Raw genomic sequence first — 25695 nt, 5'->3', positions numbered from 1 at the left:
TAGGGAACTAAGGTAAATATTTCAATTATGTGTTAGGCAATTAATTAACAATTTATTTGAGTTTTATATTGTGTTTAGCAACCCCCCCCCCCCCCTCCTCCTCACCCTCGCGCAGGGGGGACTCGGGGCCTGAAGCTGAAAAAATTTCTCTCTCTCTCTCTCTCTCTTTCTTCCCTCTCTCTCCTTCTCCTCTTCCCTCTCTCTCCTTCTCCTCTTCCCTCTCTCTCCTTCTCCTCTTCCCTCTCTCTCCTTCTCCTCTTCCCTCTCTCCTCTTCCCTCTCTCTCCTTCTCCTCTTCCCTCTCTGTCTCTCTCTCTACTTCCCCCTCTCAGGTGTCGCGGACGGAGCGCGGGCGCGCCGCCCGAAGTTTCCCGCTCGCTAACGGCCTTGCCGGCTCCCGCGGGCCGCTCGCACTGACCGCGCATGCGCCGCCCGCACTCACCGCGCATGCGCCGCCCGCACGCACGCAAGCGGCCGTCCATCAGCCGCGCGATACGCGGGGGACCTCAGCAACGGCACCGGACCTCAGGCGCTAGGCAGGGGGAGGGGCCGGATAGAGGGACAGAGAGAGGGGAGGGGAGGGAGAGAGGGGAGGGAGGGATAGGACAGGGAGAGGACATGACGGGGAGAGGGGGGACACACAGGGGCAGGGAGACCAAACGCCCCAAAATTGCCCTCGCGCCCCAAAATTGCCCTCGCAACGCGGGGCTCGCTAGGCAGGGGGGGGGGCCGGAGAGAGGGACAGAGGGGAGTGGGGGGGGAGGGAGAGAGGGGAGGGGAGGGAGGGAGAGAGGGGAGGGGAGGGAGAGAGGGGAGGGAGGGATAGGACAGGGAGAGGACATGACAGGGAGAGGGGGGACACACGGGCAGGGAGACCAAACGCCCCAAAATTGCCCTCGCGCCCCAAAATTGCCCTCGCAACGCGGGGCTCGCTAGGCAGGGGGAGGGGCCGGAGTGAGGGACAGAGGGGAGTGGGGGGGGAGAGGGAGACAGGGAGGGGAGGGAGAGAGGGGAGGGAGGGAGAGAGGGGAGGGGAGGGAGGGGGGGAGGGGAGGGAGAGAGGGGAGGGAGGGATAGGACAGGGAGAGGACATGACAGGGAGAGGGGGGACACACAGGGGCAGGGAGACCAAACGCCCCAAAATTGCCCTCGCGCCCCAAAATTGCCCTCGCAACGCGGGGCTCCCAGCTAGTCTATATATATAATAAAGCAGTATGTCTGTCCGTCTGTCTGTATGTCTGTCTGTCCGCTATACACTCAAAAGTTATAGAGCATACCTACACATATGTTATATCACATAGAAGATAGGAGCAGGAGTAGGCCATTCGGCCCTTCGAGCCTGCTCCGCCATTCAGTGAGATCATGGCTGATCATCCAAATTCAGTACCCTGTCCCTGCCTTCTCCCCATATCCCTTGATCCCGTTAGCCTTAAGAAATATATCCAACTCCCTTTTTGAATATATTTAATGAACTGGTCTCCACCGCCCTCTGTGGCAGAGAATTCCACAGGTTCACAACTCTCTGGGTGAAGAAATTCCTCCTCATTTCAGTCCTGAACGGCTTACCCCTTATCCTTAGACTATGACCCCTCAAAAGAAAGCTGATGATCAGGGGAGCATCATAGGTGTATTTACTTTTTGGTCAGACAAAAATTGTTCAGACAGTATACAAAAAATATTCAAAAATCCGCTCATTAGCGGTTGACCAATCCTACTGCTCATTAGCGTTGAGTGACGTGATGGTTGACCAATCCTACAGTTCAGTGACCTGATGGTTGACCAATCGGTGCGTCACAGGCGGGACCTAATCCTGCAGCCTCCCGAAACTTCGCCGCCATTTTTCCCCCTGCTTTTCCCCAACAGCGAGCGGGGCAGCTGCGTCGGCCCGCCGGAGCGGGAGGTGAGTTGAGGTCACTCGGGCCGGGCCTCACAACCGCGCGGCCCGAGACACAGAGCGGGGGAGCTGCAGCAGCCAGCTGTCAACCGTGCGGCCCTCTAAACTGCCCTGGCAACGCCGCCCCCCCCCCCCCCCCCCCGGCTAGTGTTTTATGTATGGATTTATACCATTTAAAAATACTGTAAGGGAATGATTTGGAACATTTACTTAGGTCCAACTTTTCACTTTGTTCGCATTTCTATATAATACCATCTGCTAAATTGTAGCAGTGGTTCATGTTGCGGTTGAGCATATCCTTCATAAGAACATAAGAAATAGGAGCAGGAGTAGGCCATTTGGCCCCTCAAGCCTGCTCCGCCATTCAACGAGATCATGGCTGATCTTCTACCTCAACTCCACTTTCCTGCACTATCCCCATATCCCGTGATATCCAAAAACCTATCGATCTCTATCTTGAATATACTCAACGACTGAGCCTCCACAGCCCTCTGGGGTAGAAAATTCCAAAGATTCACCACCCTGAGTGAAGACATTTCTCCTCATCTCAGTCCTAAATGGCTGACCCCTTATTCTGAGACCGTGACCCCTTCAGAAATGATGATTCTACATTTCAAATGGAACCCTATACAACGTTGCATTGTATCAGCAGTTTTCTAGACAAAATTCCTGGGTTACAGCAGGACAGAAGTCAGTATTTGTGCCAATGTAGGAGCAGGAATTTATGACAGTCCTAGATTACACCTCAAATGTGACATGTCAGAAACTTTGGCTGGTATTTGGCCAAGCTGAAGAAGTGCCCACCCTCTCAGTGCTGGAAATATGTAAATCATGGAGTTAGGACAGGAAAATGTTATCCGTGCTAAAGTCCGAGACTTCTGCCTTCCCATGTGCCCTTCTAATTGTATGCCACTATATAGCAAGTGCAGTTGCCAGGACTTCAAGGCAGATATGGTTATTTTCAAGTATCTGCAAAATTTTTGCATCATTTTATTCAGGAAACCTTCTCCTACATTACCTTTGAAGATGCTTGTATTTAAAGAGAATTAGGGAGCAGGTATTTGAAGGTTGCTAAATGGGATTCCCATTGAAGGAAGGGGAGCAGCAGGAGGCTCTAAAGGAATCCAGATTAGTCGGGTAGCATCAAAGAGAGCCAGACCATTCCTGCAGTACCCATCTAGCAGGATGTACCAACCTAGATGAATGCTTTTAAGATCTTTCTCAGGAGGCTATGCTTAAGTCATGAAGCTTTGAAAGACTGTTCGTTGCGGCAGCTAGATCTGCAAAGTCCACAGCGCAGACTGGTTTCACTGTGGCAGACAAAGTGACCACAGCTCTGAACTTTTATGGTACAGGCTCAGCCCAGGGAGCCACAGGGGACTTTTGCCAGATCAGCCAATTCACCGTACATTCGTGCTCTCTTTGTCAATGCAGCTAGGTGTATACAGTGACCCCTTCAGAAATGATGATTCTACATTTCAAATGGAACCCTATACAACGTTGCATTGTATCAGCAGTTTTCTAGACAAAATATACACTGAGCGAACAATAATTTTTTTCGCAATCGCTTGATTCCCCAAGGTTGTGGGAATTATTGATTGGACCCATGTGACATTGTGTGAACCAAATGTAAGCCATCATATTTGCTTCAACTGCAAAGGTATTCCCTTAATGTGCAGGTCATTTGCGATCTGGCGCAACTTTATTTCAACAGCAGGGTCAAGGATGGCTGTTGGGTGACGAGATGTGCGCTATTCTCCTAGCCTATGCTGCCTGTTAGTAGGACCACCAGTGCTACATCGAAACACACAGTGCTATTTGAATTGAGCAAGCAATTGGGATGCTTAAAGGAAGGTAGCCTAAGTAGCACTGGACATGCAGTATGTATCAAGAATTGTTTTACAAAATTTTATGGCATGTTGGATGCTTCATAACATGGATCTCTGGAAAGGACTGATGGTGGATGGCCAGGAGGATGCCAGCAAGCCTGATAATGACACTGCTGATGTGGAAGACCAAGCCTATAAAGAACATGAATTGCTTGACTATTGGAGTTTTCTTGACATTATTCAGATACACACTTTGCATCTCATAATATCTGCAAAGATGTTTGCCAGTAGTATTGTTCACTAGAGAATAAAACTAATGGCATATTTTGTGAAATTTCCAAATAAATTTAGGCGTGTTTTGCTGCCATCTATGCCATTCTTGCTGCTTACTCAATGAAATAAAGAGTAGATTGCCTTTCAAAAGCTAGGCTTTATTAACCTTAAAAAACCAGCAAGTACATGTTGAGCACCCAGTCTCAACCAAACTGTAGAAAACTGAATTTAAGATGGCCACCACAGGTCACATGGAATCAACTAACCAATAAGTTTACAGCATATATCTCAAGGCAGGAAAACAGGCAACCAATTACAATGCTTCTAATAAAACGAGAATAATCACCACATTCACCCCTCCTTTTAAAATATACTTCAACCTAGGTAGCCTTTACAGTTTACAATTAGTTATTTATGACTAGAGCAATACATGTATAATGCCTTCAACAATTTTAAAATTTTACTATTAAATTATTAATTATTTTAAAAGTCCATTTTTAATCGGTCGACCGGATATCTTGTTCGTGTCGACCTTCTTGGCCTTGGTGGAGTTCCTTGCCCTCCCACACCAGGAGACACAGAAATATCTTCTGCAGGGAGGCTATCAATATCCCGATTATCAACGGTTTCTGGATTGGAAGTCCCATTAGAAGGTAGACTGGGAGGGTCATGAACATCCATCGGGGGCAGACTAAGAGAATTGTAAGTGTCTGCAATAGGATTGGAAATGTTCGTAGTATCTGTGACGACATCAACATTATCTGAATTATGGCTATTATTAATGTCCTCGGGAGAGGGCTGGCCACCACAAGGAGCTAAGTCTTTAACTGAAACCGTACTTTCTTTCCCATCTTGGAATCGAATGTGAGCATATTGGGAATTTGCCTCCAATAGCTCCACCTCCTCCACTAAAGGATCATACTTTGACAGTCTAACATGGCGTCGGAGCAGCACAGGTCCCTGCATAGTAAGCCATGAAGGTACCGAATATCCCGTAGTGGATCTCCGCGGATAGTTGAAGAGCCTTTCATGGGGGGTCACATTAGTAGCCGTTGAAAGCAATGATCTAATGGAATGCAGGGCATCAGGCAGTACCATTTCCCACTGTGTATTCTTAAGGTTCCGGGATGTCAAAGCCAACATAACTGCCTTCCAGATCACCCCATTGTATCGTTTGCACTGTCCATTACCCTGGGGATTATACGGGGTAGTTCTGCTAGTAGAAATTCCCCGACTCTGGAGGTATTCCTTCAACTGGGAAGACATAAAAGAACTTCCCTGATCCGAATGGATATACGCAGGCATCCCAAAGATGACAAAAAGTTGAGTCAGACATTTAATAACTGTAGCAGCTGATACATCTGCACAAGGAAAAGCAAAAGGGAACCTTGAAAACTCATCCACAACAGTAAATATATATCGATTCTGAGTCGTTGAAGGAAGAGGCCCCTTAAAATCAACGCTCAGGCGTTCAAAGGGAGAAGTAGCCTTTATAAGATGAGCTCGTTGAGGCTTAAAGAAATTCGGTTTACACCGGGCGCAGACAGAGCATGACGAAGTCATCCGCTTAACGTCTTCAACTGAAAAGGGCAAATTCTTACTGCGTACGAAGTGTATCATCCTCGTAACACCAGGATGGCACAAAGCATTATGAAGATTAATAAGCGTATCTCCGTGAAGCACAGAACAATAAGCCCTCGACAGCGCATCAGCGGCAACATTATCCTTCCCCGGACGATAGACTATATCGAAATGGTAGCATGCCAACTCGATCCTCCACCTCATTATTTTATCATTCTTAATCTTTCCAAAATGTTTGACATCAAACATGAAGGACACAGATTTTTGGTCAGTTACTAACGTAAAATGTCGCCCAGATAAATAATGTCTCCATTTACGCAGTGCTTCTACTATTGCGTACGCCTCTTTCTCTATTGATGAATGTCTCTGCTCACTATTGCTCAGAGTACGTGAGAAAAAGGCCACAGGTCTTCCATTTTGGTTCAGGGTAGCCCCAATTGCAAAATCGGAAGCGTCCGTCTCAATCACAAAGGGAACCTGCTCATCAATAGAATGCACAACTGCTCCAAGGATATCCTTTTTAAGATTATCAAAACACGTCCTGGCCTCCCATGATAGAGGATATGTCGTAACCCGAATAAGGGGCCGGATCTTCTGCGAGAAGTTTGCAATCCAATTAGAATAATAAGAAAACAGTCCAACAACTCGTTGCAAGGCCTTAGAATTAGTAGGGCAAGGTAAATCAATCAGTGGTCGCAGCCGTTCTGGATCTGGTTTAATCTTGTTTCCCGAGATAATATACCCCAGTAAATTTACCTCGGTGGTCGAAAAGATACACTTCTCTTTATTGAAAGTTAAGCCAACTTTTTCCGCAACTTGAAGGAATCTTTCTAGATTAAAATCGTGCTCCACCCTTGATTTGCCACACACCGTGATGTCATCTAAATATGAGAAGGTGTCAGAGAGAGAGTTATCACTTATAAAAGCATCCATTGCCCGTTGAAAACAGGCGACACCGTTAGTAACACCGAATGGTACTCGGCAAAACTGGTACAGCTTTCCGCCAGCTTCAAAGGCCGTATATGGTTTGTCCCTCTTAGCGATAGGAATCTGATGATAAGCACTCTTTAGGTCAATAGTGCTAAAAACCTTATATTGAGATACTTTATTGATAAGCTCATCAATCTTAGGCAGGGGGTACGCATCTAATTGAGTATACCTGTTAATAGTTTGAGAGTAGTCTATCACCATTCGCTTCTTATGTCTCTCATTAGTGGTGACAACTACCTGTGCCCGCCAGGGCGAAAAACTAGGTTCAATGATTCCTTCCGATAAAAGACGTTGAACTTCAGAATTAATAAATTCTTTATCCTGACTGCTATACCTTCTTGACTTGGTAGCAATTGGCTTACAGTCCGGCATCAAATTGGAAAAAAGTGATAATGGAGAAATGAATAAAGAAGTTAATCCACAAATAGACAAAGGTGGCTTGGTTCCTCCGAAAGAAAGACTGGGGGACTCATGTAATTGAAGCACATCATGACCAATCAAAATGTCCACACAGAGATTAGGCAGAACGGATAGGCGTATATCAGTATACGTATTACCTAGGAGAATTAATTTCACAAGGCAACAACCAGCTACTTGTGAGGTGAGAGTCGTCTGAGCCATACACACCTGATAGGAAACAGGTGAAATTTTCAAATGCTTCTCCCTCACAAACTGAAGACTTACAAAGCTCTCAGTACTGCCCGTATCTATAAGGGCCTTCACTTCTAACCCATTAACTTGGGCCACAACTATAGCTTTGTTTAGGCCATGGGAAAAGGCGGCAGAAACTGATGCAATAAACGCCCTATCTATAAAACAAGAATAATCACCACACTCAACTCACACACTTCCTAGCTAGAAGCGAGTACATTTTGGCGAGTTGCTACTCAAGGCAGGAGGAACTATCTGCCCTGTCAGGTGGACACCAAAGATCCCATGGCACTATTCAAAAAAGAGCTGGGGAGTTCAATATTTATCCCTCAACCAACATCACTAAAACAAATTATGTGTTCATTTATCTCATTGCTGTCTGTGGGACCTTACTGTGTGCAAATTGGCTGCCGCATTTCCTTACATTACAAGAATGATTACACTCCAAAAGTAATTGATTAGCTGTGAAGTGCTTTGGGACATCCTGAGGTCTCGAAACGTGCTGTATAAATGATAGTCCTTTCTTTTACTATCTTTGGTCCATGTCAAAAAAAGAAAAGTCTGTGTCCTGATTTTCCATGTATTCCTCCAGCCTGATCTTATTTCCTCTGATAAAGTGTGGTCAGTATCAGATGAGACAAGTTCATTATCACATTTATCTCTTGCCAGACCTAAACTGAGAACAGATTTCTAGAGGCCGTTAAAAGTAAAGGAACTCTTTTTTTAAGTCACCATGAGACTAAGTTTAAAAATAATCCGTGCCATTCCACTCTGATAGTTCATTTCTAGAGTACAGTTTGAGTTTATTTATTAAAAGATTTATTTAATGTTACAATAATGAAGAGAAATATACTAGGAAAATTTTGTGCCTGACACAGAATTTCTTTCAGCTTTTAAAATTTGTTATTGTATTTAAGGCCTGGATATTTCCTTCAATGAAATAAAAACTGAACAAAAATATATAGCATTTTTAATGTTGGTAGGTCAATACATATAATTTTCATTTGCTTCATTAATATCTTTGAGATTGAATACTAAGATAATAATAGACTAGAAATCAGAAGATTCCTACCCCAAAGAGTACTGGAAATGTGGAAAATACTCCCAGCATAATCAGTTAATATTGTGTCAATTAACTCCTTTAAAAAGTATTGGATAAATATCTGTTGAAGATTACGATTGAAGGATATGAAGATAAATGTAAGTGATCAACTACTCGCCGGAAGGTGATGGTTTCCTTGGTGCTGGAACCATAGGTTAGTCATCTATTAAATACAATTAATCAGACCGTTGGTTGTAAAACTGATAGCCTGGAGATTTGATTAATTACTTTTGTGTGTCAAAGAAATTTTGCAAAGCTGAATATTCTTGGAGGTTTAACTTACAGTTGGTTGGTTGAGTAGGTTGGGTTTAGCCAACAGGGTAAATTGTACATGATCTGTGTTAATATTTTAAAAATAAATTCTTACAGATTTAGAGGTGGCAATTTCTTTATGCCCTGAGATGGCGCCATGTACAGTGTGCATGTCCCAAATTGGGCCTCAGGCTTCATTAATATTATTTGGGTGAGCTGTCATGCCACCACAGGCAGCTAGCCCATTTTAAGAAAATGAATATTGGGCCGCTTTCCTTGCTGGCTGCGGTCCAAAGTTAAATCCCAGAGGAGGGTGGGGCGAGTGGTGGAGAGGCAGTTGGGGGGGCGGGGGCGGGGCTGCGGGAGGCGATCGGAAGAACTGTGGAGTCAAGGGAGCACTCCTGCTCCTCCTGGCTCCACAAGAGTGAATATTTAAAAAATTGTTGGCTTAGGATGCGGCGGCAGCTGCTGAACCTCGGCTCCTGCTCCACTCATCACTATTTAATTTCCCAGAGGGGGCCTAAAACAGGCATTATCCCCTTCATTTACATATATAAGGGGCTTAATGCCTGTTTTAGGCAGTCCCCAGGGATGCCTGAAAAATGGCCCGGCCCACTATCGATTGGGACATCTTACAGATGTACGATAGCAAAATACTGCGGATGCTGGAAATCCGATACAACAACAGAAAATGCTGGAAAAACTCAGCAGGTTAGGCAACATCTGTGGAGAGAGAAACAGAATTAACGTTTCAGGTCGAAGATCCTTCGTCAGAACTGAGAAAAAAGCAGGAAATGAAACAGATTAAAAAGCAAGTTACAGATGTACCATGGTCCCAAAAATTGCCCCTTGCAGCCATTTTATGAGGTTCAATTTCTACCCCATGGCTGTTAAATTCTGGCTAGATGTGAAGATAAAATCAAGTGTTATTTGCACTATGTAAGTCTTACTCATATGTCATTTTGTAGGTTATTGGTATGGGATTGAGTTGGATAAACCCAATGGCAAGAATGATGGCTCTGTAGGGGGAGTACAGTATTTCACCTGTCTGCCAAAACATGGAGTGTTTGCACCTCCATCAAGAGTTCAGAGGTAAGGGACATAAATTATTGACTTTGGGCTTTCTTTGGGCATGCATAAAAATAACAAATTTAACAGCTGGGTCATGAATTTTTAAAATATGAATAGGGAATTTGACACAACATCAAGTGTATGAATTACGTTGTCAAAATAGCTGCATACACTGTGCCATACTTTCTAGTTTTGCTACAAAAACTATAGCAGGCTTTGGCAGGTTTCCTCTAAAATTAGTATGTAAATAAATAACTATTGTATGCATTCTCAGAGAATTAATCGATAGAAATTAAGTACTGTACAGACTTTAAGATAACATCAGTAATTTGTTGATGAAATTGCATCCAGTTTAATATATTGTCATGTTTTCTAGATAAGACTCTGTTTAAGATGTTTATATTTTCTCCCCATTACCTTCCTTGTGCTATCCCTGGACGGTGCACCATCCTTGACCAAGAGCGAAGACTGCTGGCTTACTTCCAAGCCTCTACCAGTGTTGCTTTGCCTTCTAGGAGGTGTCAGCAATCTGGGCCAACTTTTTGTGCATGTGCCCTTCTTCCCTTTGCCATCCACCCAGCACCTCCCAATAATGATGCAACTAAAACTGGTAACTGAACAAATAGGAAAGCAAGGGAGCAAACTCACATTCTGCCACTCTGTGGTACCACTGGTTGTGTTGCATTGCACAACCAGGCCTCTCACGATTTCACTCTGAAACTGGCTGTTGCAAGGGATATGAAACTAGTACGTGGGTTTCCTTTGAAAACTAGTTTGTTCCGTACATTCAATTGTCTCTGTCATATAGTTTTGCAGTTTCAGCTCAATATCTTGTGAGCACACTGACAGATAGCCACCAAGTTTAATACAATTGTTTCATCATTATGGGGATTGCTTACAAAAATCAGGCCAGTATAATGAAATTTAGATTGTTTTACAATGTCAGCGCAACATTGTTTCTAGTGCTACGGCGACTTCAGAAAACTGACATATTTATTAATATTTGTAAAATTGAATATGTAATGGCTTAGAAATTGGATCGTGCCCGAATTCGGGTGCAACCTGATGCTGCACATGCCGACAAAGGTTGGCGGCAGGTCAGTGGCAAATTTGTCCGCCGATCTCATTGGCTTATTACTGGCGAGTTGCGGGTGCCAGTCGTGGCCTCGGAGGTAGCTCAATGATCTCCAGGGGGGTTAGAGGGGGAGCAAGATCAGCCGGTTCAGATGCCATATGCTTGTTATAAGAGTCCAGGGTGGGGGGAGGCAATTGGGAGGTGAGTAGGTGGTGGCTCCTGGTCCTTCCCGCTCCACAGTAAGGTAAGTTCAAACTGTAAGGACCGCTGGTTTGGTTGCCAAGCGCCTGAAGAAACTGACGCGCATGATCATGTCATGCACAATCCAATTTTGTATCAGGTGCCTCAAATAGGCATTAGGCCCCCTACTTGCATATGCAAGGGGCCCAACGCCTGTTTCAGGCGTGCAGGCTGGATGCCTATGGAAGAGCCTTTACAAATATGGCAGGAGGTGCACTTCCGGCACAGAATGAATGCGCCCATACCAGTAAAACGGGCGCAGCAAGATCCAATTTCTAGGCCAATGCTTCCACTCAAATAATATAGACATGTTACGATAGTACAGTATTTGTTTCTCATTATAGATTCACTGTATTCTAATTATAAAGATAATAGCAGCAAGCACGAACACGTGCTGATCAGTTATTTGTATGTAATACGTCGAGGGCTAGAAATTCGGTGCATCTGCGCCTCCGGGGGGGAGGGGGGGGGGTGGTGGCGGTGCGCGCGTGCTAACAGAGTGCAAGTGACTTTTCGCCCGGGCATGACGCCGCAAACAAGTTTAGCGGCAGCGGTAACCGGTAGTGCCCCGCTCTATTGCGCAGGCAATGACGACGTCATCACTGTGCACAGCGCCCAGTTTTCACCCTGCCTGCAAAATTGGTCCACACCCCCCTGAACCTGCGCCAGGCGATGACAGCAACTGTTTCAGGGGGTGGGAACTGAGTGGCAGGAGGCTCGCGGGGTGGTAAGTAAAGGGGAGGTGGCGGGCGGGGAGGGGAAAAAATTGTCGCGGCCCGTTGAGTCTTTCAATGCGGGGTCCGTGCCGCGATCTGGCAGCCTGGCACTCGAGTGCCAGGCTGCTGGCATGGCACCCCGCTCCCCGGTGGTCCTTTAAATGAGGGGAGGAGCCCTTCCATGCGGCAGCGCTGTGTGGCCCAATGCATAGCGCTGCAGAACGCACCACCCAGATATTCGGGGTTAGCACTCGAGGCGCTAAAACTGAATTTAGCGGGAAGCGTTAGCGGCGCCGCGCCCAGGCGCTAGTTGATTTGCGCCCCATTAGCACCCTCTTAGGGTGTTAACGGGAGATGCAAATCATCCAAATTTAGCCCCCAAAGAATTTAGATTTCATGAAATGGTGATAAGCTGATTATCAAGAGTACCAAGATCTGACAAAATGATCAGGGCACTCATGGTAATCAGTTCATCACAATTTCAAATTCTGTAAATGGCAAAATATTCCATTGTGGCGTACCGATCACAGAAAGGACACAATCCGCTTTTCGGTCCGAAGACTATAGATCAGGCGTCATGCCTTTAAGAAGGATCACACCTTTAAGAAACTCGATCTGCAACATAGTTAAGCCCAGAGCGGGGGAGGAGCAGTCGAAGCTGTGGACTGATGAAAGGCAGTCGGACTTGGTGTAGTCTCTGACGCCATTTTTGTGTTCAACATGCAGTCTCAACAATTAAACCTTTTCTGTTGAACCTCTCCGAGTTCAGTAATTTTTGCTAGGAGTACGTAGACCCCTACATTGGTGACCCCGACGCTCAGGACGACTCCTAAGCGTAACCATGGCTGACACAAACGCAGTTTCTGTGAAGCTGCCGGAGTTCTGGGAGAACCTAGCCACCGCCTGGTTCCTTCAAGCCGAATCGCAATTCCGACTCTGCGGCATCACCGCCGACGCAACGATGTACGACTACCTCCTCGCCTCCCTGGGCAGCTCCACAATCACGAAAGTCTGGACAACACTACAAAACCCTTCGGAGGAAGGCAAGTACGCACATCTCAAGGCCGCGCTCCTTAAAAAAATTCACAGCCTCCCAATTTTTGCGCAACTGCCACCTCCTCGACCTCCCGGGCCTCGGTGACTCCACGCCGTCAGACTTGCTCTCACACATGCTTTCTCTGACCGACGAGAAACCGCCCGGCTCCCTCTTCCGCACGCTCTTTATCCGCCAACTACCTCCCAGCATCCGCCCGGCGATCGTGGCATCCAGCCTCATGGACCTCGAGGCCCTGACCGACGAAGCCGATAAGCTCCTGTCCGCTGGCTTCAACCACGCCGTCACCCCCGACCTGGCCTCCGCAGCGTCGGCGCGCGCTCCACCCTCTATCGCGCGGCCACACAGCTCGGCCACGAGGCCACACAGCTCAGCCACGAGGCCCCCCAAGCCCTCCGACCCAGGGCTACTGCTACTTCCATACCCGGTTCGGCGCACGGGCACGCCGCTGCAGCCATCCCTGCACGTTTCCAACTGCCCCCACAGCGGCCTACACGATGGCCGTGGGGCAAGCAGGCGCGCTGCTGTACGTTACGGACAGCGCCTCCGGACGCCGTTTCCTATGCGACACGGGCGTGCAGCGCAGCATCATCCCCGCGTCCACCCTCGAGATCCAGCGAGGCGGCCGCGGCCCTGCGCTGGCTGCCGCCAACGGCACCGACATCCGGACGTACGGCACCCGCACCGTCACCATCGACCTCGCAGGCCGCCGCTACCACTGGGAGTTTATCACCGCCAAGGTGCTCTCCCCGCTCCTCGGTGCGGATTTCCTGTGCGCCCACGGCCTGTTGGTCGACATGCCTCGGCGCCGCCTCGTGGACATGAACACCATGTCACCTATCCCGGGCGCCATGGCCCCCCCCCCAACCCGCTGAAATGGTGTGGCAGTGCCGCGCCCGCTCAACGGACGACTACTCAGCACTCCTGGCTGAGTTCCCAGCCCTCACCAACCCGACCTTCTCCGCGAAAGTTGCTAAGCACGGGGTAGAACACTTCATCCCCACCACAGGCCCACCGGTGTATGCCCACGCCCGCAGGCTGGACCCGGCCAAGCTGGAGATCGCGCGGGCCGAGTTCGCCACAATGGAACAGCTCGGCATCATCCGCCGCTCCAACAGCCCCTGGGCCTCCCCACTCCACATCGTCACCAAACCCGACGGGGGATGGCGCCCCTGCGGGGACTACCAGCGCCTAAACGACGCCACCACGCCGGATCGGTACCCTATACCGCACATTCAAGACTTCTCGGCTAGACTGGCCGGCCGCTCAGTCTTCTCCAAAGTCAGCCACGATCTTATTGAATGGCGGAGCAGGCTCGAGGGGCCGATTGGCCTACTCCTGCTCCTATTTCTTATGTTCTTAGTCCACCCCACGGACGTTCCCAAGACGGCCATAATCACCCCTTTTTGGCTATTCGAGTTCCTCCGAATGCCATTCGGCCTCAAAGATGCGGCCCAGGCCTTCCAGCGGCTCATGGACTCGGTCCTCCGAGACCTGAAGTTCCTCTTTGTCTACCTGGATGACATCCTGGTAGCTAGTTCCTCCAAGCAGGAACACATCGAGCACCTCCGCACCCTGTTCCAGCGGCTCAGTGAGCACGGGCTCATCATCAGCCCAGCCAAGTCCCAATTTGGCCTCAGCCGGATCGAATTCCTTGGCCACCACATCACGCAGGACGGAGCCATTCCCCTGCCCGCCAAGGTGCAAGCCATCCCTGACCTACCACCATCAAAGGCCTCCAGGAGTTCTTGGGGATGATCAACTTTTACAACCGCTTCATTCCCGGAGCGGCCTCCCTCATGCGGCCCCTATACGAAGCCCTCCTGGGTAAAAAAGACAGAATGGCGATCAAGTGGTCGGCGGAAATGTTGACCGCTTTCGACTCGACCAAAAAGGCGCTCGCCGACGCCACCATGCTCGCTCACCCACAGCCCAACGCCAGGGTGGCCCTCACCACGGACGCCTCCGACCACGCGGTCGGCGCCGTGTACGAACAGTGGGTCGACGGGGCCTGGCAACAGCTGGCCTTTTTCAGCCGCCAACTGCGTCCCCGGAGGCCAAATACAGCGCCTTTGACCGCGAGCTCCTCGCACTGTACCTGGCAGTCCGCCATTTTAGATTTCTTCTGGAGGGCCGCCCCTTCACCGCGTTTGTCGACCACAAACCCCTGACATTCGCGATGGCAAAATCTGCGGACCTGTGGTCAGCCAGGTAACAATGCCAGCTCGCCGCGGTGTCCGAATTCACCACGGACATCCGGCACGTCTCCGGTCGAGACAACGTGGTGGCTGACTGCCTATCCCGCCCCGCCGTCCACGGTGCCCACCTGGCAGTGGACTATGCTCAACTGGCAGCGGAGCAACGCACCGACCCCGATCTGCTCTCCGCGCCCACAACCCTCCCAGGGCTGCGACTGACCGACGTCGCCTGCGGCCCGTCCGCTGTCACAGTCAAATGCAACAGCTCCTTGGCGCAACCCCGCCCCGTAGTCCCGGCGTCCTGGTGAAAACGGGTGTTCGACATCGTCCACGGCCTCTCTCACCCCGGCACCCGCGCGTCCATTAGACTGGTGGCCAACCGATTTGTCTGGCGCGGCCTGCGCAAAGATGTGCGCGTCTGGTCCAGATCCTGCATAGCTTGCCAGCGTGCCAAAATCCACCAGCACGTCAAAGCCCTACTCGAGGAGTTCACCGTGCCAGAAAGAAGGTTTGACCACGTCCACATCGACCGCGTCGGCCCCCTGCCGCCATCACAAGGTCACACGCACCTGCTGCCAATCGTGGACCGTACCACCCGCTGGCCCGAGGCCATTCCACTGACGTCCACCACCACCGCCGACATCGTGAGGGCGTTCATCGGTACCTGGATCGCTCGGTTCGGCGTCCCCTCCGACATGACGTCGGATAGAGGCCCGCAGTTCACCTCTGATCTGTGGGCCGCCATCGCTCAAAACCTCTGGGTGGCCGTTCACTGCACCACGGCTTACCACCCCCAAGCCAACGGACTGTGCGAGCGATCCCACAGGTCCATGAAGGCGTCCCTCCGCGCCAGCCTCGAGGACGAGGCTTGGATCGACCGCCTCCCGTGGGTGCTACTTGGCCTACGCTCCGCAGTCAAGGAAGACCTGCAAGCCTCGGCGGCGGAACTCGTGTACGGCCAGCTGCTGCGCGTACCCGGAGAGTTCCTGCCCACTGCCACGACCCCCTGGTCGGCTGACCAGCAACGCCGCGCTTTCGCCAACCGAGCACAACAGTTCGCTCCAGTACCCACCGGCCGGCACGGCGAACCAGAAACCCGCGTACCACCTAGCCTGCACATGGCCAAATTTGTTTTCGTGCGCCATGACGCCCACCGAGGACCTCTACGGCCCCCATACGACGGACCCTACAAGGTACTCCAGACGGGGAACAAGTTCTTCCTCCTCGAAATGGGCGGCAGAACTGACAAGGTGTCGGTCGACCGGCTCAAGCTGGCGCACCTAGAGCCCGACGAACCCGTTCAAGTGGGCCAACCCCCACCGCGGGGCAGACCGCCTAAGAGCCCGACGTGTCCGACCGCCCCGCTCCCGACACCAACCGCCAAGAGCCGTTCCGGCCGTGCCATCAAGCCACCACGCCGGTTCGTACACTCCCTACTAGCGGATTCTGGGGGGAGCTGTGTGGCGTACCGATCACAAAGGACACAATCCGCTTTTCGGTCCGTAGACTATAAATCAGGCGTCATGCCTTTAAGAAGGATCACACCTTTAAGAAACTCGATCTGCAACATAGTTAAGCCCAGAGCGGGGGAGGAGCAGTCGAAGCTGTGGACTGATGAAAGGCAGTCGGACTTGGTGTAGTCTCTGACGCCATTTTTGTGTTCAACATGCAGTCTCAACAATTAAACCTTTTCTGTTGAACCTCTCCGAGTTCAGTAATTTTTGCTAGGAGTACGTAGACTCCTACACCATCTTATATATTACAAGATTTTCAAAAAACAGCACTGCATTTAATTAGTCTCTTATTAGCACCAGAACAGGATTTTTTTTAACTTGGTAATAGGAAGATGATAGTTAAAAGCAAAGTACTTTTTAGTATATTACAGCAAGGTTCAGCAATTATATTTTTGTATTTTTAGTGGCTCCTAGGCCTCAGTCTTAAAGCAACAAGATCACTGGCCGAGAGGAAATGCGGGTTTGGGAGCGGGTCAGCAGTAAAAATTGGCGAAATTGCCAGCGCGTCAGGAACCCGCCAACTTCCGCATTTAACTCTGGTTCATTTCCCAGCATGCCACGGACCCATTCAGAAGAGGCAGGCGACCTCAATGATGTACTAAATGCTTGTTGAGAGACCCTTAAGAGGCTTTTTAACAGCAGGTTTTGGCTTTAACTTCTTCAGCACGGTATTCACGCACCTCGGAAACCTCGCCTGTGAAGGGGAGGCGGAAGTTCAGTGGCCGTTGTGCAAGTCCATTAATTGACAGCTAGGAAAAACACACAAATTACATCTGCTTACTTGGCTAATGGAAAGGCTCTTGCTGACTCCATTTTGTGCAGCGATTTAGCTGTCAGCAGTTTGTAGGCCATTTCTGCAACCTCGGAAGCCACTCTCGCCACATTGCTAGTCACTATCACAGCATTGAGGGATTGGGCCTCTGATCTCTGCCATCTATTACATCAGCATGGGTGCCGCTTATGCTGTCTCACCTTAGACCTCAGAATCAGACCAAGATGAGCCCCGGCACCAAAACCACCAACCACACCAGCAGCATCCACAATACCAGCAGCAACAGCTACCACACCGGCAGCCTTCTCCTCAATGACCTGATGCTTCACAGCATAGAGGGGGTCAACACAGGGCTGCACTGCGCTGGAGACGATACCCCCAAACACAGGGTATACAGGCAGAGGATAAGCTTCCTCAACATGGCTGAGCAGCAGTGCTTCAGGATGCTCAGGCTATCACACCAGGTTGTGGCAGACATTTGTAGCTTGCTGGAACAAGACCTGGTGGACATGTCTTAGTAGTGGCTGTCAAAGGCACCACCGCCCTCCACTTCTTCGCCTCAGGCTGATTCCAGGGATCTGCAGCAGACATTTGCAGGAATTTGCAGTCGTCCGCCCACAGGTGCATCACCTAGGTGGCCAATGCCATGTTTAACAAGTCAGCCAATTATGTCAGCTTTGCCACTGATAAAGCCAGTGTTACTGAGCGGGTGCTTGGCTTTGCGTCTCTGGCTGGCTTCCCACAGGTGCAGGGCATCAACAACTGCACACATGTAGCCATTAAGGCACCCCCACATCACCCAGGAGTGTTTGTGAACCGCAAGCGCTTCCATTCCCTCAAGGTGCAGCTCATCTTCAACCATAAAAAGATTACCATTCATGTGTACGTCAGATTCACTGGCAGCTGTCATGAAACATAGAAGATAGGAGCAGGAGTAGGCCATTTGGCCTCTCGAGCCTGCTCCGCCATTCAATGCGATCATGGCTGATCATCCAAATTCAGTACCCTGTTCCTGCTTTTTCCCCCATATCCCTTGATCCCTTTAGCCTTAAGAAATATATCCAACTCCTTCTTGAATATATTTAATGAATTGGCCTCTACTGCCTTCTGTGGTAGAGAATTCCAAAGGTTCACCACTCTCTTGGTGAAGAAATTCCTCCTCATCTCAGTCCTAAATGGCTTACCCTTATCCTTAGACTGTGACCCCTGGTTCTGGACTCCCCGACCACCGGGAACATCCTTCCTGCATCTAGTCTGTCCAGGCCTGTCAGAATTTTATAAGTTTCAATGAGATCCCCTCTCATTCTTCTAAACTCCAGCGAGTATAAGCCCAATCGACCCAATCTCTCCTCATATGTCATTCCTGCCATCCCAGGTATCAGCCTGGTGAATCTTCGCTGAACTCTTTCCATGGCAAAAACACCCTTCCTCAGGTAAGGCGACCAAAATTGCACACAATACTCAAGATGTGGTCTCACCAAGGCCCTGTACAACTGCAGCAAGACATCCTTGTTCCTGTACTCGAACCCTCTCGCTACGAAGGCCAACATACCATTTGCCGCCTTAAACGCTGCTGCACCTGCATGCTTACCTTCAGCGACTGGTGCACAAGGACACCCAGGTCTCGTTGTACTTCCCCTTCTCCCAATCTATTGCCATTCAGATAATGATCTGCCTTCCTGTTTCTGCCACCAAAGTGGATAACCTCACATTTATCCACGTTATATTGCCTCTGCCATGCTTCTGCCCAATCAACCAACCTGTCCAAATCATCCTGGAGTTTCTCGGCATCCTCCTCACAGCACACACGCCCACCCAGCTTTGTGTCGTCTGCAAATTTGGAGATATTACATCTAGTTCCCTTGTCTAGATCATTGATATATATTGTGGTCCAAGGACCGATCCCTGCGGTACCCCACGAGTCACTGCCTGCCACTCGGAAAAAGTCCCGTTTATTCCAACTCTTTGCTTTCTGTCTGCCAACCAGTTCTCTATCCAAGTCAATACCTTGCCCCCAATCCCATGTGCCTTAACTTTACACGCTAATCTCTTATGCGGGACCTTATCGAAAGCCTTCTGAAAGTCCAAATACAGGAAACTTTTTTTTATCCGGCAGACGGGACCGACGTGGTGCCGGTTCATCAAAAGTTCCGGATAACCGAACGCTATAGTAAAAGATACGGAGAGCTGACAGATCCGTATAAAGCAACAAAGGCCACAAGTTCCAAGCGTCTCTGTAGCTTAGCAACAGCTGCAGCCACACCCTTGCACAGCAACAGATGGAGGAACGCAAGTAGAATATGAAGTAAAACCTACTCCCTAATTTTGCCGGTTAACCGAGATTTCCGGTTATTTAGGTGCCGGTAAATCGAAAGTTTCCTGTGCACCACATCCACTGATTCTCCCTTATTTATTTTACCAGTTACATCCTCAAAAAACTCCAGTAGATTAGTCAAGCACAATTTACCTTTTGTAAATCCATGTTGACTTTGTCCGATCCTATCACTGTTTTCCAAGTGCTCTGCTATTACATCTTTTATAATGGACTCTAGCATTTTCCCCACTACTGATGTCAGGCTTACTGGTCTGTAATTCCCCATTTTCTCTCTACCACCCTTTTTGAATAGTGGGGTTACATTAGCTACCCTCCAATCCATGGGTACTGTTCCAGATTCCATCGAATTTTGGAAGATGATCAGCAATGCATCTACTATTTCTAGGGCCACTTTCTTAAGTACCCAAGGATGTAGATTATCAGGCCCTGGGGATTTATCGGCCTTCAATCCCATCAATTTCCCTAACACCATTTCCCTACAAATACTGATTTCTTTCAGTTCCTCCCTTTCATCAGACCCTATGTTCCTCGACATCTCTGGGAGGTTATTTGTGTCCTCCTTTGTGAAGACAGAACCAAAATATGTATTTAATTGGTCTGCATTTCTTTGTTCCCCATTATAAATTCACCTGATTCTGACTGCAAGGGACCTACGCTTGACTTCACCAATCTTTTTCTCTTCACATATCTATAAAAGCTTTTACAGTCAGTTTTTATGTTCCCTGAAAGCTTACTTTCATGCTCTATTTTCCCCCTCTTAATTAATCCCTTTGTCCTCCTTTGTTGAATCCTAAACTGCTCCCAATCTTCAGGTTTACTGCTTTTTCTGGCCTATTTATATGTCCTCTCCTTGGATCTTATGCTATCCCTAATTTCCCTTGTTAGCCACGGTTGAGTCACCTTTTTATGCCAAACTGGGATGAACAAATTCTGTAGTTCATCCATGCGGTCTTTGAATGTTTGCCATTGCCTATCCACCGTCAACCCTTTGAGTGACATTCCCCAATCAATCCTACCCAACTCGCGCCTCAGACCATCGTAGTTTCCTTTATTTAAATTCAGGACCCTAGTCTCTGAGTCAACTACTTCATTCTCCACCTTCATGAAGAATTCTATCATATTATGATCGCTCCGACCCAAGGGGCCTCGTACAACAAGATTGCTAATTAATCCTTTCTCGTTACATAATACCCAGACTAAGATGGCCTGATCTCTGGTTGGTTCCTCGACATATTGGTCCAGGAAACCATCCCGTAAACACTCCAGGAATTCCTCCTCCACAGTATTGTTACTAATTTGGTTAGCCCAATCTATATGTAGATTAAAGTCACCCATGATGACTGCTGTGCCCTTATTGCACGCTTCTCTAATTTCCCTTTTAATGCCATCACCAACCTCCGCATTACTGTTTGGAGGTCTATATACCACTCCCACTAATGCTTTCTGCCCCTTGGTATTGCTCAGTTCTACCCATACAGATTCCACATCATCAGAGCTAATATCCTTCCTTTCAATTGTGTTAATCCCCTCTTTAACCAGCAATGCTACCCCACCTCCCTTTCCTTTTTGCCTATCTTTCCTGAATATTGAATACCCCTGGATGTTGAATTCACAGCCTTGCTCACCCTGGAGCCATGTTTGCGTAATCTCAATCAAATCATATTCGTTTACCTCTATTTGCGCAGCTAATTCATCCACCTTATTAAGAATGCTCCTCGCATTAAGACACATAGCCTTCAGGCTTGTTTTTTTTAACACTCTTAGACCTATTAGAATTATTATTTACTGTGGCCATGCTTGATTTAAACCGTTGATTTCTCTGACTGCCACTTTTGTTTTTCTCCTTCCTATCTTTTGCTTTTATCCTTCTTTCCCTTTCCTCTGTCTCCCTGCTCAGGTTCCCAACCCCCTGCCATTTTAGTTTAAACCCTCCCCCACAGCACTAGCAAACACTCCCCCTAGGACTTCGGGCACAGCCCTGCCCAGGTGCAAACCGTCCGTTTGAATTGGTCCCACCTCCCCCAGAACCGGTTCCAATGTCCCAGGAATTTGAATCCCTCCCCCTTGCACCATTCCTCTAGCCACGTATTCATCTGAAATATCCTTCTATTTCTACTCTGACTAGCACATGGCACTGGTAGCAATCCTGAGATGACTACCTTTGAGGTCCTATTTTTTAATTTACCTCCTAACTCCCTATATTCAGCTTTTAGGACCTCATCCCGTTTTTTACATAGAAACATAGAAGATAGGAGCAGGAGTAGGCCATTCGGCCCTTCGAGCCAGCTCCGCCATTCAATGAGATCATGGCTGATCATCCAAATTCAGTACCCTGTCCCTGCCTTCTCCCCATATCCCTTGATCCCTTTAGCCTTAAGATATATATCCAACTCTTTCTTGAATATATTTAATGAACTGGCCTCCACCGCCCTCTGTGGCAGAGAATTCCACAGGTTCACCACTCTGGGTGAAGAAATTCCTCCTCATTTCAGTCCTAAATGGCTTACCCCTTATCCTTAGACTATGACCCCTGGTTCTGGACTCCCCGGCCATCAGAAACATCCTTCCTGCATCAAGTCTGTCCAGGCCTGACAGAATTTTATAGGTTTCGATGAGATCCCCTCTCAATCTTCTAAACTCCAGTGAGTATAAGCCCAATCGACACAATCTCTCCTCATACGTCATTCCTGCCATCCCAGGTATCAGCCTGGTGAATCTTCGCTGCACTCCTTCCATGGCAAGAACATCCTTCCTCAGGTAAGGCGACCAAAACTGCACACAATATTCAAGGTGCGGTCTCACCAAGGCCCTGTACAACTGTAGCAAGACATCCTTGTTCCTGTACTCGAACCCTCTTGCTACGAAGTCCAACATACCATTTGCCGCCTTAACTGCCTGCTGCACCTGCATGCTTACCTTCAGCGACTGGTGCACAAGAACACCCAGGTCTCTTTGCACTTCCCCTTCTCCCAATCTATTGCCATTCAAATAATAATCTGCCTTCCTGTTTTTGTCACCAAAGTGGATAACCTCACATTTATCCACATTATAGTGCATTTGCCATGTTTCTGCCCAATCACCCAACCTGTCCAAATCGTACTGGAGTTTCACGACATCCTCCTCACAGCATACCCTCCCACCCAGCTTTGTGTCATCTGCAAATTTGGAGATATTACATCCAATTCCCTCGTCCAGATCATTAATATATATTGTGAACAGCTGGGGTCCTAGGACCGATCCCTGCGGTACCGCACTAGTCACCACCTGCCACCCGGAAAACGACCCATTTATTCCAACTCTTTGCTTTCTGTCCGCCAACCAGTTCTCTATCCAAGTCAATACCTTGCCCCCAATCCCGTGTGCCTTAATTTTGCATGCTAATCTCTTATGCAGGACCTTATCGAAAGCCTTCTGAAAGTCCAAATACACCACATCCACTGGTTCTCCCTTATCTATTTTACCAGTTACATCCTCAAAAAATTCCAGTAGATTAGTCAAGCACAGTTTACCTTTTGTAAATCCATGTTGACTTTGTCGGATCCTGTCACTGCTTTCCAAGTGCTCTGCTATTACATCTTTTATAATGGACTCTAGCATTTTCCCCACAACCGATGTCAGGCTTACCGGTCTATAATTTCCTGCTTTTTCTCTACCACCCTTTTTGAATAGCGGGGTAACATTAGCTACCCTCCAATCCATGGGTCCTGTTCCAGTGTCTATCGAGTTCTGGAAGATGACCAGCAATGCATGTACTATTTCTAGGGCCACTTCCTTAAGTACCCTGGGATGTAGATTATCCGGCCCTGGGGATTTATCGGCCTTCAGTCACATCAATTTTCCTAACACCATTTCCCTAAAAATACTGATTTCTTTCAGTTCCACCCTTTCATCAGACCCCTATGTTCCCTGGCATCTCTGGGAGGTTATTTGTGTCCTCCTTTGTGAAGACAGAACCAAAATATGTATTTAGTTGGTTCACCATTTCTTTGTTCCCCATTATAAATTCCCCTGATTCTGACTGCAAGGGACCTACGCTTGACTTCACCAATCTTTTTCTCTTCACATATCTATAAAAGCTTTTACAGTCAGTTTTTATGTTCCCTGCAAGCTTACTCTCGGATTCAATTTTCCCTTTCTTAATTAATCTGTTTGTCCTCCTTTGTTGAATCCTAAACTGCTCGCAATCCTCAGGATTATTGCTTTTTCTGGCCAATTTATATGTCCTCTCCTTGGATCTTATGCTATCCCTAATTTCCCTTGTTAGCCACGATTGAGTCACCTTTTTTGTTTTATTTTTATGCCAAACTGGGATGAACAAATTCTGTAGCTCATCCATTCGGTCTTTGAATGTTTGCCATTGCCTATCCACCGTCAACCCTTTGAGTGCCATTCCCCAATCAATCCTACCCAACTCGCTCCTCAGACCATCGTAGTTTCCTTTATTTAAATTGAGGACCCTAGTCTGAGTCAACTACTTCATTCTCCATCTTAATGAAGAATTCAATCGTATTATGATCGCTCCGACCCAAGGGCCTCGTACAACAAGATTGCTAATTAATCTTTTCTCGTTACATAATACCCAGTCTAAGATGGCCTGATCTCTGGTTGGTTCCTCGACATATTGGTCCAGGAATTCCTCCTCTACAGCATTGTTACTAATTTGGTTGGCCCAATCTATATGTAGATTAAAGTCACCCATGATGACTGCTGTGCCCTTATTGCACGCTTCTTTAATTTCCCTTTTAATGCCATCCCCAACCTCCGCCTTACTGTTTGGAGGTCTATATACCACCCCCACTAACGTTTTTTCCCCTTAGTATTTCTCAATTCTACCCATACAGATTCCATATCATCAGAGCTAATATCCTTCATTACAATTGTGTTAATCCCTTCTTTAACCAGTAATGCTACCCCACCTCCCTTTCCTTTTTGCCTATCTTTCCTGAATATCGAATACCCCTGGATGTTGAGTTCCCAGTCTTGGCCATCGTTGAACCACGTTTCTGTAATCCCAACCAAATCATATTTGTTTTCCTCTATTTGCACAGCCAATTCATCCACCTTATTACAAATGCTCCTCGCATTAAGACACAAAGCCTTCAGGCTTGTTTTTTTAACGCTCTTAGACCTATTAGAATTATTATTTACTGTGGCCACGTTTGATTTAAACCGTTGATTTCGCTGACTGCCACTTTTGTTTTTCTCCTTCCTATCTTTTGCTTTTATCCTTGTTTCCCTTTCCTCTGTCTCCCTGCTCAGGTTCCCAACCCCCTGCCATTTTAGTTTAAACCCTCCCCCACAGCACTAGCAAACACTTCCCCTAGGACATCGGTTCCAGCCCTGCCCAGATGCAGACCGTCCGGTTTGAACTGGTCCCACCTCCCCCAGAACCGGTTCCAATGTCTCAGGAACTTGAATCCCTCCCCCTGGCACCATTCCTCTAGCCACGTATTCATCTGAAGTATCCTTCTATTTCTACCCTGACTAGCACGTGGCACTGGTAGCAATCCTGAGATTACTACCTTTGAGGTCCTGTTTTTTAAATTTATCTCCTAACTCCCTATATTCCGCTTTTAGGACCTCATCCCGCTTTTTACCTATATGCACCACGACAACTGGCTGTTCACCCTCCCCTTCCAAGATGTTCTGCAGCCACTCAGAGACATCCTTGACCCTTGCACCAGGGAGGCAACACACCATCCTGGAGTCTCGTTTGCGGCCGCAGAAACGCCTATCTATTCCCCTTACAATAGAATCCCCTATTACTATAGCTCTACCCCTCTTTTTCCTCCCATTCTGTGCAGCAGAGCCAGCCCTGGTGCCAGGAAGTTGGCTGCTGCTGCCTTCCTCTGATAAGCCACCACCCCCCCCCCCCCCCAACAGTACTCAAAGTGGTGTATCTGTTGGAGAGGGGGATAGCCACAGGGGACCCCTGCACTACCTGCCTGCGCCTAGTACTCTGCCTGTTGGTCACCCGTTCCCTTTCTTCCTGTCCAACCTCTACCTGTGGTGTGTCCAACTCCGTAAACGTGATATTCACGATGTCCTGAGCATCGTGAACGCTCCAGTATGCATCCAATCGCAGCTTCAGTGCCGCAATGCGGTCTGTTAGTAGCTGCAGCTGGATGCACTTCCTGCACATGTAGTTG

General features: G+C 48.3%; 1 protein-coding gene across 8 annotated transcripts in view; it reads left to right on the top strand.

Annotated features, from left to right (window-relative positions):
- LOC147121022 (CAP-Gly domain-containing linker protein 4-like) overlaps positions 1-25695 on the top strand; it is a 457143-nt gene that overhangs the window by 291497 nt on the left and 139951 nt on the right. For all 8 annotated transcript variants that reach the window (XM_085980323.1, XM_085980320.1, XM_085980321.1 and 5 more), the window contains one exon: positions 9540-9663. In XM_085980323.1, coding sequence (XP_085836449.1) covers positions 9540-9663 — 124 coding nt within the window. The remainder of the gene's footprint in view (positions 1-9539; positions 9664-25695) is intronic.

The sequence above is a fragment of the Somniosus microcephalus genome, chromosome 3 (assembly GCF_052327205.1).
Source record: "Somniosus microcephalus isolate GS21.2 chromosome 3, FLI_Smic_1.0, whole genome shotgun sequence".
Classification (NCBI taxonomy): Eukaryota; Metazoa; Chordata; class Chondrichthyes; order Squaliformes; family Somniosidae; genus Somniosus; species Somniosus microcephalus.
The sequence above is the reverse complement of the archived record's forward strand: the minus strand, read 5'-3'. Positions and strand labels throughout refer to the sequence as shown.